The sequence below is a fragment of the Zootoca vivipara genome, chromosome 4, assembly GCF_963506605.1.
Source record: "Zootoca vivipara chromosome 4, rZooViv1.1, whole genome shotgun sequence".
Classification (NCBI taxonomy): Eukaryota; Metazoa; Chordata; class Lepidosauria; order Squamata; family Lacertidae; genus Zootoca; species Zootoca vivipara.
In genome coordinates this window covers 697,319-712,864 of record NC_083279.1, presented here as the reverse complement: position 1 = coordinate 712,864, position 15,546 = coordinate 697,319, and the positions used below count along the sequence as shown (strand labels likewise).

General features: G+C 40.1%; 1 protein-coding gene across 1 annotated transcript in view; it reads right to left on the bottom strand.

The window, feature by feature from the left end:
* Positions 1-588: 588 nt before the first annotated feature.
* Positions 589-15,546, bottom strand: part of DIAPH3 (diaphanous related formin 3) — a 114,447-nt gene continuing 99,489 nt past the window's right edge. Inside the window, exon 28 of the mRNA XM_035116128.2 lies at positions 589-2,064. Within this exon, the coding sequence (XP_034972019.2) occupies positions 1,805-2,064 (260 nt within the window). The 3' untranslated portion in view covers positions 589-1,804. The remainder of the gene's footprint in view (positions 2,065-15,546) is intronic.

The window sequence follows — 15,546 nt, the reverse complement described above, 5'->3', positions numbered from 1 at the left end:
AGCCCTAGAGGCACCATTTGCCTGGAGAGCTTGTAGTCATGGCTGCTGCAACAAACAGCTGTGCAAGCCTTTGGGAGGCAGAGATGCAAGAGGACATCAGAGGAGGGAGGGAAGGAAAGAGGGAGAGAGGCCAGTGTTGCCTGTGGCACCCCTGGCCATCATTCAAGGCACCCCAGGGCGCCAAAGCACACTGGTTGAAAACCACTGCCTATGGCATTGGCTGGTACTCGTCAGCCTGCAGCAAGAGTTACATTCTGCCCTACTTGGCCACAGAATTCAGTGTCATATCTAATGGAAACACACCAATAATTTGGTTAATTTCTCTTTGCAAGTGAATGGTTCCCAGCCAGCAGCTATATCCTGCTTTGAGTAAATCTAGTACCTTTTTTGCATTTCTCAAGAGGTACAAGCCCACAAAAAGTGATCTGAGTTCTTTACATTAAAAAGAAATTCACATCTTCCAAAGGCCTATTTGTCTGATTTTTAAAGGAGCAAATAAATACAAGAAATGTGTAACAAAGAAATATATTAAATTCAATAATCCCTAAACCATTTTGGTGAGGAATTTGAAGTTTGATCTGTTTCAACATTCTGGTTTTATTTGTTCAAAAATAATAAAGGCAATGCATTTTTTTTAAAAAAAATAGCTCCTACACAACATTTTGAAGAAAATTATTAATTGGTGTCCAAATAATCTGCAGGTATGATCTTATAAGGCTCTCATAAATGGATCCAGAAGCAACATACTATTGCAAGAGTAATTAATTAGTCAACACTGCAGTGATGTGCAATTTACAAATGAATTTAAAATACACCAATATTGATTAATTATGTGAGAAATCGCTACCAAATCCAAGAGCATGCCTCGTTACAAAGCGAATTAAAAGCCAATTCTGGCAAATATTTCCTTAGGTGTCTTTCTGTGCACAACAGAAAAATTAAGATCAGTTACAGTCAAAGAGTAACTAAGTTCCTTTAGTAATCATAAATTTGTGCTAAGGCAAAATTGTGTTTTATTTCAAGTTTGAGGAACAGCTATAGGTTGGATATACATTTTATCATACATTTAATATTACTTTATGCATAGATACGCAGTGTTGTCTGTAGATTAACAATAAATGAATGCATTTTAGCACTTACCTGATGAAGAATATACTATTAAACTTATTTATAACTTATGTAATATTGTATTGCACTTTTTTCTACTAAAATTTCGAACTCTGCAATGCAAAATACCCAGGATGTACATAGCTTGATTTGCATTTTTTAAAATTTAAATCAATAGCTTACAATTGTTTTAAAGTGGAGCACATTGGGGAGGGGATGAGTGTTAATCAACAGTCAACAGATCTGTGAACCAAAATCCCCCCCCCCTTTCCCTCCTTGAATTGTCTTCCAACTATGCAAGACATCAATGCCATATTACAGGAATACAAAGAAGAGTTTTATATTCAGGCACAAAACATTATAAATCCATACATCAAATGTGCATCATGCAAAACATGTAGCAGCCATGAGAAGCTTCTTTTTGGTGCCAATCAGATAATAACATGTACTGTTTCAGAAAGCTAATGGAGATCAGTTGTTCAAAAGCTCATTTACATCCAATACTCACAGCATGTGAAAAGCTAATGAATTAGTCTTTCTGAAAGAGAGGAACATGCTAATTTTTTACTTGCAGGTATTTCTGATTTGGAGAATCGTTCCACCTGCATTTCTGAAGTTGTATATTCTGCTATAGACCTACATTTTTCTTGAGCATCTTAAGGGACTCAGTTTTTGCTTTGTTCGGTGAAGTCAAAGATTACAGTGCTCGTAATCTTGCTAGCAGAGCTTCTACTTCAGGAATTGCTTCTCCTTTAGAAACAAAGCCAGAAAGCTCCATTTCTTTCCCTCTACTACTTCCTCCATTACTAATACCCTTCTTCCCAGCAGCTGTTCTCTTTTCTACAGATGAATTAGTTTCCATCTTGAAATTAAGGTCCTTGTTCATTGGATTCCTTGTTGATGTTATGTTCATATTGTGGTGCAAATGTAACTTTTCTGTTGGTGCCTTTTGGTTTTCTGTAAGGTAGAAAACAGACAAATCACAATTATTTTTGACTCAAGCACCCCAACTGCTGAAAACTGGCAAAGCTGTGCAATTCTACATGCTAAAGAGAAGAGCGGATGTTTGATTAATGAATTGAAAGAGCAGAGAAGCAAAGTAAACTGTGATCTAAGGAAAACACATTGAAGATGAACTGTTAATAAAATAAAGAAGTCTACCCACAGACAAAGTGTATGGCTAGGATCCTAAGAGCCACATACTGTAAGCAAGCCCAGTGGGATGTTTAAACTTTCCAAGGCATGCTTGGGTACATGGAAGTGGAACCCTAGCCTGACATTTCATAAAGATAAAGCAGGAGCGCTTCTCAAATGCTGAACACTCATTCCTCACACTGAAACCAATAACATATTGGAACCTTCTAAACAAAGAATTAGCCCCAGAGGAAATAAGAGAATGGTGATCCTCGTCCCCCACCCCCAAGTAACAGTTCAGCTCAGATGAGGACACTTGTCAATAAAATCAGTATAGGGTATTTTTACATTTGCAAATTCATGAAAGTGAACACAGCAGCTTCCAGATACACAGGGTTGTATCCAATGCTGTGGGGATCTCGCCTTCCTCTCCTCTCCCTGTACACACAAAAAATCTCATTAAGAAGGCCCCTTGGCTGGATCAGGCCATCTACTCTAGTATTCTGACGTCAAAGCTCCCAAACCAGATGCAGTTGGGAATATCATAGTTCATTATTGTCCCCATAATTTGATCTATTAAAGAGGCAGAAGAAAGTGTAGATTCACTTGGGGCCTTAAACAATACATAAGGCAATTATAAAAAATCAATAGGTATATTCTTCAATTTACTTGTCTAAACAAACCTTCTGATGGACCCTATACTTTTTCTTTTAAAAAAGGCATATTCAATATTCATGTAACCTTGAACAAGGCTTGAAAATGGTTTCAACAAACTTGACATGACATTTAGAGTTTTTTGGTTATTCGCTGAAAGATGTTCCATCATCCCAATAGTAATGACTTTGGAGCACAGGCAGTCACTCATGACAGTGTGTTTTATGTGAGTGCTGAAAATCCCAACCGAAAACAGCTTGTACATTAAAAGGCTGCTGCTGAAGATATTTACTGCACTGTCATTCCCTGGCCAGGGGCTCACAATGATGGATGAGTTTTTTACACAGTTTCTTGGGCAATCTCGACGAATTTTAGAAGTATGATCACCTTTTGGCTGTTAGGAGAAAATAAAATAACCTCTTCTATCTCCTGCATCAGGGGGACAATTGTTACTTAAAATCCAATAAGAGAGAAGCAATTTTCACTTAGCTTCATTTACTGTATGAGAAAATTGCACAAACATATAACCAGAATTAGATACACACAAGACTCAAAGGAATGGCACTAAGCATGTAAGATGACTGTGCCTTTTTGAATTTACATAGTATGAATTTAAAGAGATAAATACTGGAATGATTATATTAGCCTGAAAAAGAAGAATAGCCATATTAGAGACAATTCAAACTTAATAAAGGCTCCTGAACAAGAAAACTATTTTCTTCCTATCATGCAATTTGTAGAAATTCCCATGTGCAGCTAGACTTTGATATGAGGGCATTTTAACCTTTTTACACATTTGGGGTCATAACTCACCTTAAAAGATGCAAAACTAGCCTACTCCACTTCAGACTACTTGCTATTTCCTCAAAGTACAGGAATTGGCTGCCCTGTGGTACTGAAACTCCCCTCCCCATTCTGTCTATATATTTTTGTGTGTTTTAATTTGAAAGTTTCTTAAAAGGGCATCAACATGGTGAGAAACCGTTTTTTGTTGATGCAAATGTTAACCATTCAATATCCGTGGGGCAGTATTTAATTAACTATTTACCCTAATACAAGGGGATTCGTAGATGCCCAGTGCATTTTGGGGAAAACCTCAGAACAGATGTAGGTGGTGTGGGGCGGAGGGGGGGGGATAGAGTGGTTCCAGCATGCAGGGGGAAATCCTTGCACTGATGGAACAGTTAACTTAGTAATAATAATAATAATTTATTATTTATACCCCGCCCATCTGGCCGGGTTCCCCCAAAAAACTTAGCTCTTTTTTGCATATACAAGTAGCTCCAAAACTGCATGTGGTTTTCGGCTTCAAACAAAAAGCATCAGGGGGGCTGAGAAAATAATAATTCCTATGGATGTATTACATTCATATCCCATGCTTGTGCCATCTTAAGCTGTAGCAATTGTCATGAGGGTGCATAACTACTGTTGGTTGTTTTGATTGTTGTTAATGTGAAGTGCATCTTGTGAAGCAGCTCTGGATATGAACAAAAGCCTGGATTGAAGTACATCTTAGTCCTTTTATGTGATAGTCCTTTCAAGGACCCTAGGGCAGTACACATTCCCCATCCTGTTTATATCCTCAATGACAAATAATTACAATTACAACAAATAAAGGCTTGACATATCTTGCTTTGCATGCCATGCTTCTATCTCATATATTGGTTTCACCTTTTAAGTTGCATTACTGAAATAAATGTACTTTTCGACGATATTCTAATTTTCCGAGTTTCACCTGTATACACATCAGGTCACTATGTTCTGTACGAGAGTTTCTCCTTCAAGTTCCTGTTGTTGCTGCTGCTATTATTGTTAAAAATTATGTACCACCCTTCACCCAAAGATGTTAGGGCAGTTCACAAGATAAAAACACAGGATAAAAGCACAAAAACCCCAACCCCCCCCAAAACAAAAAACCCCAAACCCTCCCACAAACACATGGGCACCATAAAGTAGGCCATAGAATATTAATCAGTCCAAGGCTTGGTTGAAGAGAACATTTTTGCCTGGTGCCTAAAGATGTACTGTACAGTGGAACCTCAGGTTATGGTGGGGATCTGTTCCAGAGGCCCTGCCGCAACCCGAAAATGACGCATATCGAAGTGCCATGTCTGCACACATGCAGTGCAATTTAGTGCTTCTGCGCATGCAGAGAACCCAGAAGTAACCTGTTCCGGTACTTCCGGGTTCGCCCCGGACATTCACCAAAGCGGACGCAGAACGAAGTTTGACTCTATAATGAAGGTGCCAAATGAACTTCCCTGGGGACAGCATTCCACAAACGGGGAGCCACTGCAGAAAAGGCCCATTCTTATGTTGCCGCCCTTTGGACCTCATGCGGAGGAGCCTCAGATGATAAACACAGAGTCTAGGACAGTTTATCTGGGGAGAGGCGGTCCTTCAGGGATTGCGGTCCTGAGCCCTTTAAGGCTTTATAGGTCAAAACCAGCACTTTGAATTGGGCCCAGAGGCTAATTGGTAACCAGTGCAGTTGGACCGGGATCGGTATAAAATGCTCAAACTGCCTTGCCATGCTCAAACTGTTTTTATATAAAACGCTCAAACTGTTTTTATTATATTTTGTACATTGCCTTGGTGCACAGGTGGAAGACAACTAATAAATACCGTATTTTTCGTTCCATAAGACGCACTTTTTCCTTCCTAAAAAGGAAGGGGAAATGTCTGTGCATCTTATGGAGGGAAGGCACTGGACGGCAGTGGGATCCCTCGGCTGCTGCTGCAGTCGCAAACGGAGGGACACCTCTGCCGCTGGAGCCATGGCTCCCAGCGGTGGTGGAGGAATGAGCAGCCCCAAAGCAAGCTGCTCATTCATCCTCCGCAGCCACCGACAGTGGCAAAGGGGCGGGGAGGAACGAGCAGCCCAAATGCGGGCTGCTCCTTTGGGCCGCTTGTCCCTCTGCCACCTCTGCTGCTCGCAGGAGCTGGCATAAGAGTTGCAGTTGGGAGAGGCACAGTGCAGCGCCTCTCCCAACCGCGCCTCCTGTGCATGCCCCGGCGAGAGGTGGCGACGGGACCGGTTTTAACCCTCTAAAAAACTAAGTGTGTCTTATGGCCAGGTGCATCTTATGGAGCGAAAAAAAAGGCAATAATATTAGAAACCATTTAATAGTTAGTAGTACTCCTTGACTTAACCATTAAAAACAACAGAAAAGCAATATAGATTTGCCCATCAGAATTGGGATTGGTTGTAGCTCTGTTCAATAAAGTCCCTGGGGCAAACCTAGATTAGCAACCCCATAATGTCTGAAAAGGGCTTGTGAAATTGCACAAAACCATAGTGAATGTTTATATGCCCAAACATGTTGTACACCTCATCCCCTACATCCTGCAAAAATACACTTTCTACTATGGGTTTTGAATAGTATTTGTTCGATTTCATAATCTAATTCTTAGTGGCGAGTAGCAAAGTCTGACATTTTCTACTTTGGTAAGTTGATAGCAGCATCTTAGAGCACCTCTAGCACTACGCATTCTATTCAAAGATCTTTTCTTGGGTTTCTTTTTATTTCCTGCCACTTCACTTTTGATTGCTGGAAATTGTGTTTGAAAGCCAGGTTCACTACATGGCTCAGAGCTGATTCACATTATTTTTTTCTGACTTGGATATAATTACTCATGTCAAGAAGAGAGCATTAAATGTAAGATGCAAGGAACTTTCAGCATTTCTCTCTGGGTATATGCATCAGGAAGCAGATAAATGTAATAGGTATCCAGCAAGCATACCTAGGGAGATACTTTGTGATTTGCACTTGCTGTTTTCTACATGAATTTAATCTTCATGCTGAAAAAAAGGAGAGGTGAAGCTGTATCTATTTAATTGCTTACAGTTGTGCTTATTTGAATCCTAAGATTTTGGAAAGGTATCAAACCCAATATTATGCTTACTGGAACTCATCTTTCTTGGATCAAAGATGTATGTGGTCTATGCACAGGAACTTGTTCAAAGCTTACAGTGGCTGTCCATCTGTCCATCTCAGCAACAGAAAGGAGAATTGAGTTAGCACTTACAGATCTGCTGTTTTGAACAGTTTTAAATCTGATAATTGCAGAATGTGTCTAAAGCTGGTTCAAATGACAATTAGGCATATGAAATGCCCATAATGTTAGATATACTGATTTAATTTGTTCAAATGGGATTTCTTAAATAGATATTGCTGTGTGTTTACAGAAAGCACTTTTGAGTTTTCATGTGGTTGGTTAACTTTGGTCACATGAGAAGTACCAAGTCACACACTCGATTTTGTGTGAGTTCACTGTGCTGTCACAGCATAAAGAGATGGCTGTATAAAGAAGCTTCTCTGAACACTGCTAGAAGGAAAGTGTTAATGTTTTTTCTCTGAATAAAGAATACAGAGAGGGCTCTCTATGAATAGTTAGACAGCAGTGCAGCAGCTATTGGGTCTCTGAATAGAACAGAGAGAAAGGTTGAAAGTGAATCTCTTCAAGGAACTGCAAGGGCTATAGGAAAGTCCAGACTGAGTGCAGAGCTGGAAGTGGGAGAAACAGTTTATGGTTTAAAACAAGAAGCTATATTTTAAGTGAAGCTGAGTCAATACTTGGATAAGCATATCTATTGCAAATGTGAATATATTCTTTTATCATCTGTTCTGCAAGTAAAGATTTTGAATGTTTAAGGAATGTCTGGGCACTGCTTTAATTCCTAAAAGGGAATTTAACTAATGCTCAATTTTGATGTAGGAATTGTGAGGGCATTGTATCAAAACAAGATGAACGCTGCACCCCATAGTCGCCTTTGACTGGACTTAACCATCTAGGGGTCCTTTAACTTTACATGAATACATCACTCCTTTCCAAGCTTTCCAATATGTTCTTCATGATAATATATACAAATATATCCTCTAACTCTATACTATACTACTTCAGCTAGTACTAGTCACTAGAGAGACACAGTGTACCAATGGGTTACATCCTGACCTAAGCTGGGTTATAGCAATGGCCCTGCCATTCCCCTTCCCCTTTTTCTTTAGTGGTGGCCAGAGGCCATGGAAGAAAGCAGGAAGCCTGTGCCTTTAAGAGTTAGGCAGAAAAGGGGATTAACATATTGGCTGTCTCTTAGTGCAGGTGCAGATAGGGCCTGAGCCTCCACAACCACCAATGGCCATGAACCACCACTGGCAGCAACAGCAGCAGATATTGAAAAAAATCTGGTAACCTTACCCTGGACGGCCTCAACCCAGTATACCTGAAGGAGTGTCTCCACCACCATAGTTCAGCCTGGACACTGAGGTCCAGCGCCGAGGGCTTTCTGGCGGTTCCCTCGCTACGAGAAGTGAGGTTACAGGGAACCAGACAGAGGGCCTTCTCAGTAGTGGCACCCACCAAGTGGAACGCCCTCCCAGCAGATGTCAAGGAAATAAGCAACTATCTGTCTTTTAAAAGACATCTGAAGGCAGCCCTTTATCTGAAGGGAAGACATCTGAAGGCAGATAAGCTGCCCAGAGTGGCTGGGAAACAACAACAACCATATTTTTTCTTAACTTTGTTACATTAAATGTGCATTCTGTAGCTGACCTTGGTAATGTTTTGTTTTGAAATCTGTAAGAAGTTAGGGAAGTTTTTAATGTTTGATGTTTTATCACATGATGATGATGATGTTGGGAGCCACCCAGAGTGTCTGGGGAAACCAAGCCACATAGGTGGGGGATAAATATTATTATTATTATTATTAAGCTAATATTTGACTTTCCTGTTAATTACATTGCTTTGAATTTATACTTTATATTTGACTTTCCTTAGTAATGTTTTATTCTGGATTGCTTTATTTGATGTTTTAATGTGTTGTAAACCATTCTGAGTTTTTTCTTTAAAATATAAAATGGTATACAAATAAATTAATAATAATAATTAACTTTTCTCACCCTATATGACAAGCCACACCTACAAAAATTCAATCTCTTATGCAATTGTTAAAGATACAGAAACTCAATCTTCTCTTACAACTCTTTGTCCTGGAGAGAAAAGCTGGAAAGTATGGTTACCAAAAAACAAAAACTCATAAGAATAGGTTCCCAGGTACAGTTAAAAATTCTGGGTCTGAAAATTGAAGATGACAAAGAATAAGGTTGTAACACCCAAGTAAAAGTCATGCAACCATTTCACGCTTGCAGCTGTAATATGATGCCAGGTCAGCTTATGCAATCCAAGGAACCTTGAAATGTTAGCCTGAACCCCTTCCTCTAACACTACATTCTCCTTCCATTATTCAGCATCACCCTTCATCTAAACTAAGAAGAAGCGACAGAGTAAGGTCAATTGTCAAACCACGTCAAGGAAGAAGCTTTGTGAGCTGTTGACAGAGAAAGCAGGAGATCTGAGGTGGTGGAGATAAAGAATGTGGAGAGATGAGATGTAGGTGTGTGGAAAGGGGAGGGGGTTGGGGTTGGAACTCACACAAATTGATTCCAGGGAAAGTAGTATATAACAGGAGTAGCAGGCATGCAAGAGAGGTAAAGTGGGCTAATACGGACATAACCAGAGAAATTTTGAGAATTAAAATCTATTACTGAGAATTTGTTGAGAGGAACATTTGATGCAGTTCAGCAACTGCTAGCAGTTGTTTACAGTGAAGCTGGCTTCCTGTGCTAAAATGTGGCAAATTCACTAGATATTGGAAGTCATGCTGCATGTACTGTATCAGCTAACGGTGCAAACTTAAGAGTGCTACATTTACACTGAATTGCAAGAAGCTGCTTGCTGTACAGTATTCCAAATTGAAGCTGTATTTACAAATGCCTTGCCCAAAGTGGTTGCTTCTGCCTTCCAGGTTTCTCCTTTGCCTATTAGTAGATGTACAAAGACACCCACCCATATGGTTTGGAAGGCTTATAAACCACACTTTCAGCAAGCAGCCCCTTGTGATGTCCATTGTTGGCATGGTATGTAAATACGTAAGGAAGCCAAATTAAATGTGTAAAGGCTTTATATGAGTGTGGGATCAACTACAGAAGGAGCAGCATCCATGTTAGTAAGAGGTGAATAACGTCTAGTAAGGAAGGAAGTACAGTAGTAGTTCTCCCCTACCCAAAATCTGGAGAGTAGAACCGATTCTAGGTCTAATCCAGCTCTAGTGGCATACAGCAAAGCATGTGTCCACAATCTCTCTTACTAGGGCAGTCTTTCTTTGTTCTTGGAAGTACCGTACTTGATGTCCCAAGATTAACTTTACAACAGCCTAGCTTAATTCAGAATGTTGATGTCTTTAAACACTTGTGCAGAGCTTAAAAAGTAGAACAAGCTAGCTCTAGGCTAGCTTTACTTTACTTGTCATTTGTATTTCAGGGGCACCCATGAAGAGTTGTGGTTATCAGTGAGGTACTAGCTATGTCACCTTCTCCTAAATGTGATGGAAAGCAAAACATCTGATTTGAGATGACAGTGAAGCTAGCTCTTGGAATGTGTTGAGAACAATGCGGCTGCCAAGTATGAAGAGAGAACCAAATAGGAAAAGCTGGGAATAGGCCTATTTAGGTATAAAAAGCAGATTATGGCACGAGAATGGACATATTAGCAACAGTGCCATCCTACTTAATCCTATAATAATAATTTTATTATTTATTAACACACACACACCCCACTCTGGGTGTCTTTCAACACCTATACAAACATCATAAAATGTCAAACATTAAAAACTTCCCAATACTCTGGTCTGTGGAATGCTCTCCCCAGGGAAATTCGCCTGGCACCTTCATTACAGGACTGTCTCTCCCGGTATGCCCCGCGGAGGACCTTAAGGTCCATAAACAGTAACACCTTAGAGGTCTCGGGCCCGAAGTAAATCAGATTAGCCTCAACTAGAACCAGGGTCTTCTCAACACTGGCCCCGACCTGGTGGAACGCTCTGTCTCCTGAGACCAGGGCCCTGCGGGACTTGATTTCTTTCTGCAGAGCCTGTAAGGCAGAGTTGTTCCGCCTGGCATTTGGCGTGGAGCCAACCTGATTCCCTCCCTCATTTTCCCTTTCATATGAGGTTGCCTTTTTAATTTAATTTTGATGTATTTAGTTTTGTTGTTGAATTGTATTTTAACCAGTTGTTTTATATTTGGTGTTAGCCGCTCTGAGCCCGGCTTTGGCTGGGGAGGACGGGGTATAAAAATTATTATTATTATTATTATTTATTATTCACCTTTAGGCACCAGGCAAAAATGTTCCTTTTTAACCAGGCCTTTGGTTGATTTGATTGACATCCTATGCCCTTATAAAATGTGGGTTTTTTTGGGGTGGGGTGTTATTGTGTTGTTTTTATTTTGATTATATATTTTGTGGTTTTGTGTTGTGGCTTTGTTTTGTGAGCCGCCCTGAGACCTCCAGGTACAGGGGGAATATAAATTCAATAAATAAATAACAGTCGTACCTCTGCTTATGTATCCCTCCGGTTACATAAACTTCGGGATATGTAAGCTGCAAACCCGGAAGTATATTTCTGGGTTTTTGCCATGCGCGCATGCGCAGAAGTGGATGAGGGTGGAGACACTCCTTCAGGTATACAGGGTCAAGGCTGTTTAGGGCTTTAAAGGTCAGCACCAATACTTTGAGTTGTGCTTGGAAATGTACTGGGAGCTAGTGTAGATCCTTTAGGAATGGTATTATATGGTCCTAGCAGCCGCTCCCAGCCATGAGTCTGGCTGCTGCATTCTGGATTAGTTGAAGTGTCTGTGTCACCTTCAAAGGTAGACCCATGTAGAGTGCATTGCAGTAGTCCAAGCGGGAGATAACCGGAGCATGCACCATTCTGGTGAGACAGGGTGCAGGCACTGTCCTAATCCTTATCAACAGTAAATTCTATTGAGCACACACCAACTTTACTGGATTGCATTCTAGCAGCAGCATACACCCCAGCTAAGCAGGAAAGCTTATGAGTCTTAAAAGACAATATAAATACTGGTAGATACAGATATTCTGTTGTCTTACTTGAGACACAGATAACCTGTTCCCTACCACAGAAACAACAGCTATTTTGCAAAAGTCCTGGGTGAGGTAGAAAGCTCAAAGGGCATGTTACAAATGCCATCTGTTGAAGCAAGATCAGAGAAATTACTGGCAAGATGGATTTAATATATATAGATATGCACCCTGTGGTCTATTGAGACCACATAGTTGCATGGATGATTGCAAAAATATATGGATGTTAAGGCCTCCGTATGAAACAGCTCAAGGGAGCACATCTTACATATTAAATGCTTAAAACTAAGCAAACATTTTATATGAAAATTAGCTTTGCTCCCTTCTCTATCTGGGGAACAAAGAATATGATTTGATGAGTTTGAGGCCTTATTGGCAAAATTATAATTGACAAATCGCTGGACCCACATGCCATCCACCCAAGAATTCAAATGCAAAATTGCTAAACTGCTAATACAAAATATGTAAAGCATTAAAGATCTCAAATGCAAAATTGTTAATCTAACAAAAAATATGTAAGCTGTCCCTAATATCAACCTCTATACCCGAGGACTGGAAAGTTCCCATTAAAAAATGTGGTTAATATATGCTTAAAAAAAATAACCAGTTAGCTCAACATCTGCCCCAGGAAAACTAGTGGAAAGCACGATCAAGGATAAAATTACCAAGTGTATAGAAGAACAAGTGTTGCTGAACTGGAACCAGCATGGCTACTGTAAGGGTAAGGTAGGGGTCGGCAAACTATGGTCCGTAGGCCGGATCCAGCCCAATTGCCCTCTGGATCCGGCCTGCGAACAGTTCTGCAATCACCACTTGGATTGGCGTGATTGCCATTTCCCGCAATTTTGTTTCAGGTGCCATTTTTTGCTATTTTCCCTCTCCCTCCCTCCCCGTAGCGGCGCCTCCTTCCTCTTCTCTCCCTCTTCCTGGCTTCTCCCCACCCTGCAGTGGGGGGAGGAAAAAGAAAGTTTATTAAATAAAAGATATGTTTTACAAAGCAGCTCACCAAATACTGCTGACTAGGTCTAGAAGTTAACAATAAAAGGAGAACTCTTGCACATCAGTAACTGGTAATGAAACAGCTGAGTAGGAATAAATGGTCAGTTTTCCTAATGAAAGGCTATAGAAAGTGGAGTCCCCCAAGGACTGGTACTGGGACCTATGCTTTTTAACATGTTCATAAATAATTTAGAGTGGTGGGTGAGAAAAAGCTCCAAAAGGATCTCTTCAAACTGAGCGAATGGGCACTAAAATACCAAATGCAGTTCAATGTAAACAAGTGTAAGGTGATGCACATCTAAATTTCACACATATGCTTATGAGGTTTGAACTGACAGTGACTGATTTAGAATGCCATTCATTACCTTTTGGTTGTAGTGAACACCTCGATATCTGAAATTTAAGATTATATATATATAGTTTTGGAAACAGAGAAGAAAATTAACCCAACAAAGAAATTAGTTTTGGTAGTCTTTAACACTGCAGTGCCCCTTCATGGATCAATGCCTTGTCATGGCGAAGGGGCTTGAATAACTCAGAGAAGCTATGAGCTATGCCATGCAGGGCCACCCAAGATGGACAGGTCATAGCCTGAGTGCTCACTGGAAGGACAGATCCTGAAGCTGAGGCCCCAATACTTTGGCTACCTCATGAGAAGAGAAGACTCCCTGGAAAAGACCCTGATGTTGGGAAAGATTGAGGGCACAAGGAGAAGGGGACGACAGAGGATGAGATGGTTGGACAGTGTTCTCGAAGCTACGGACATGAGTTTGACCAAGCTGTGGGAGGCAGTGGAAGACAGGAGTGCCTGGCGCGCTCTGGTCCATGGGGTCATGAAGAGTCGGACATGACTAAACAACAACAACACTGCAGTGAGGGTGGTGGCAGTGGGTGTATATAGAACAATGTTTTGTTTCTCTCTGCCTGCTTCAGTTTAACTAAGCAGCCTTGGAAAGCGGATGTCTAGACCAAGAGGCAATAGTACAAACAGAAGAATGGAGATCATCATGGGATATTGATTATGCAACAAGTTGAATTCAATCAGAAACAGCCAATGTAAGAATGCATGCATGTTTGTGTGTGTAAAGCAAATATTTATGATAATACCAGAGCATCTGCTGATTACAGGGGAAGCTGTAGGACATTTCAATAAATATTTGATATAAACCATATCATAGAATTAAATAGAAAGCATTATGGAGAAAAAAAAAGTCAACAAAACTTTTATAAAGGGATGTATGACTAAATCTTTTCAACAGAGTGATTCTACTCACAGCAGTTAACATTGGAATTTTATGTGTCTACTACTCAAGAAGTAAGGCCTATTGAATTGAATTTAAGTATGAATAGTGCGCTTAAAAGCAACATTTAATGTCTTTTTCATATTGCCTGATATTAACTTCTTCCTTCCATAACAGACTTATATAAAACTAATATCACATCTTGTACTGCACAAACATGGCTGTGATGCTTTTATTCCTGAAGAATCTCTAGTTATGAAAGCAGCATTTGACCTATACTATACAGTACAATGCATCAGAACAGTGTCTGTAAAATAATACACACAAATGTGATAGGCAACAGTGAAATTATGTGGTGAAACTTAGCACCCAAACTCTGAAAAACAAGGTAGTAAGGATTCTTCTACAACTCTGCTTCATCATCTTGGTTCTTTGGTGTATCATATAATATTCCGTCAGAGAATTGCTCTTAAGGGATTTAGCAGCCAGTTGCGGTGCTTCAAAATGTATCTCTTTCCCAATCTACTATTACTGTTACTTCCCTGGGGCTGTGGAAGTTCAGGGAACACAGTTTACTTCATCCTTCACTGTCCAATCCTCAACTCCAGTTTAATAGGATGTCAATGAACTTTTTTTTTCTTTTTCTTTTTATGATTAACTGAGAATGGAAGCATTGAGAAGGTGCTGCTTTATAAAGAAACATTGATGGATTATTATTATTTCTTTCATAAAATTTACGTACCACTTGACTGTAGAAAAAACTTCAAACCTCAAAAACCTCATCAATGCCTTTCATTTAAAAACTGGGCCACTTATTTTAAATTACAAAGGTAAACCCATAACATACAACTGCATGTAAAGGCACTTTCATAAGTGACCTTAAGATCTGCTGCAGACATATCAGGCGGGAGTACTTCATGACCTGGTGGCTCCTCCTCCTCCTCTCCTCCACCCAGTGGTGTACATTCTGCAGCACATTACCTCATTTGATTTAGTGTTGGATTTGCACCAGCATGACTTGAATCCTGGGCTTAAATTGTGCTATATTTAAATTCTGCCTTTAAATACTGTTTCCTTACTATGGGGTAAATAGATGCTTCACTTTGCCAAGACATCAGCCTCTCCATCCTGATGTAAGTCCTGGGTGGCTGATATTTTGTTTACTATTCATTATTCACTGAAATGCAACAGTGAAATAATAACAGTGAAAAGAAACAGAGAAAGATTTGGTAGCTATGCTCTTGATGAATTCTTTGCCTTGCTGCCATTCTTCCTGCCTGCTCTGCACCCTGCAGTCATGTAGGGCTGCTTGCCATCTACCTGTCCCATTTTTGATAGCTCCCACCTATTGGTACATTGCTTTTTTCGCTCCTTCTACTCCTCTGATGGTGTTACAAATCGTAAATTGAAAAAATATTAATGTTTTAAGGCTGATATGAATTAAGTGATATGATAATTAAGTGATATGATA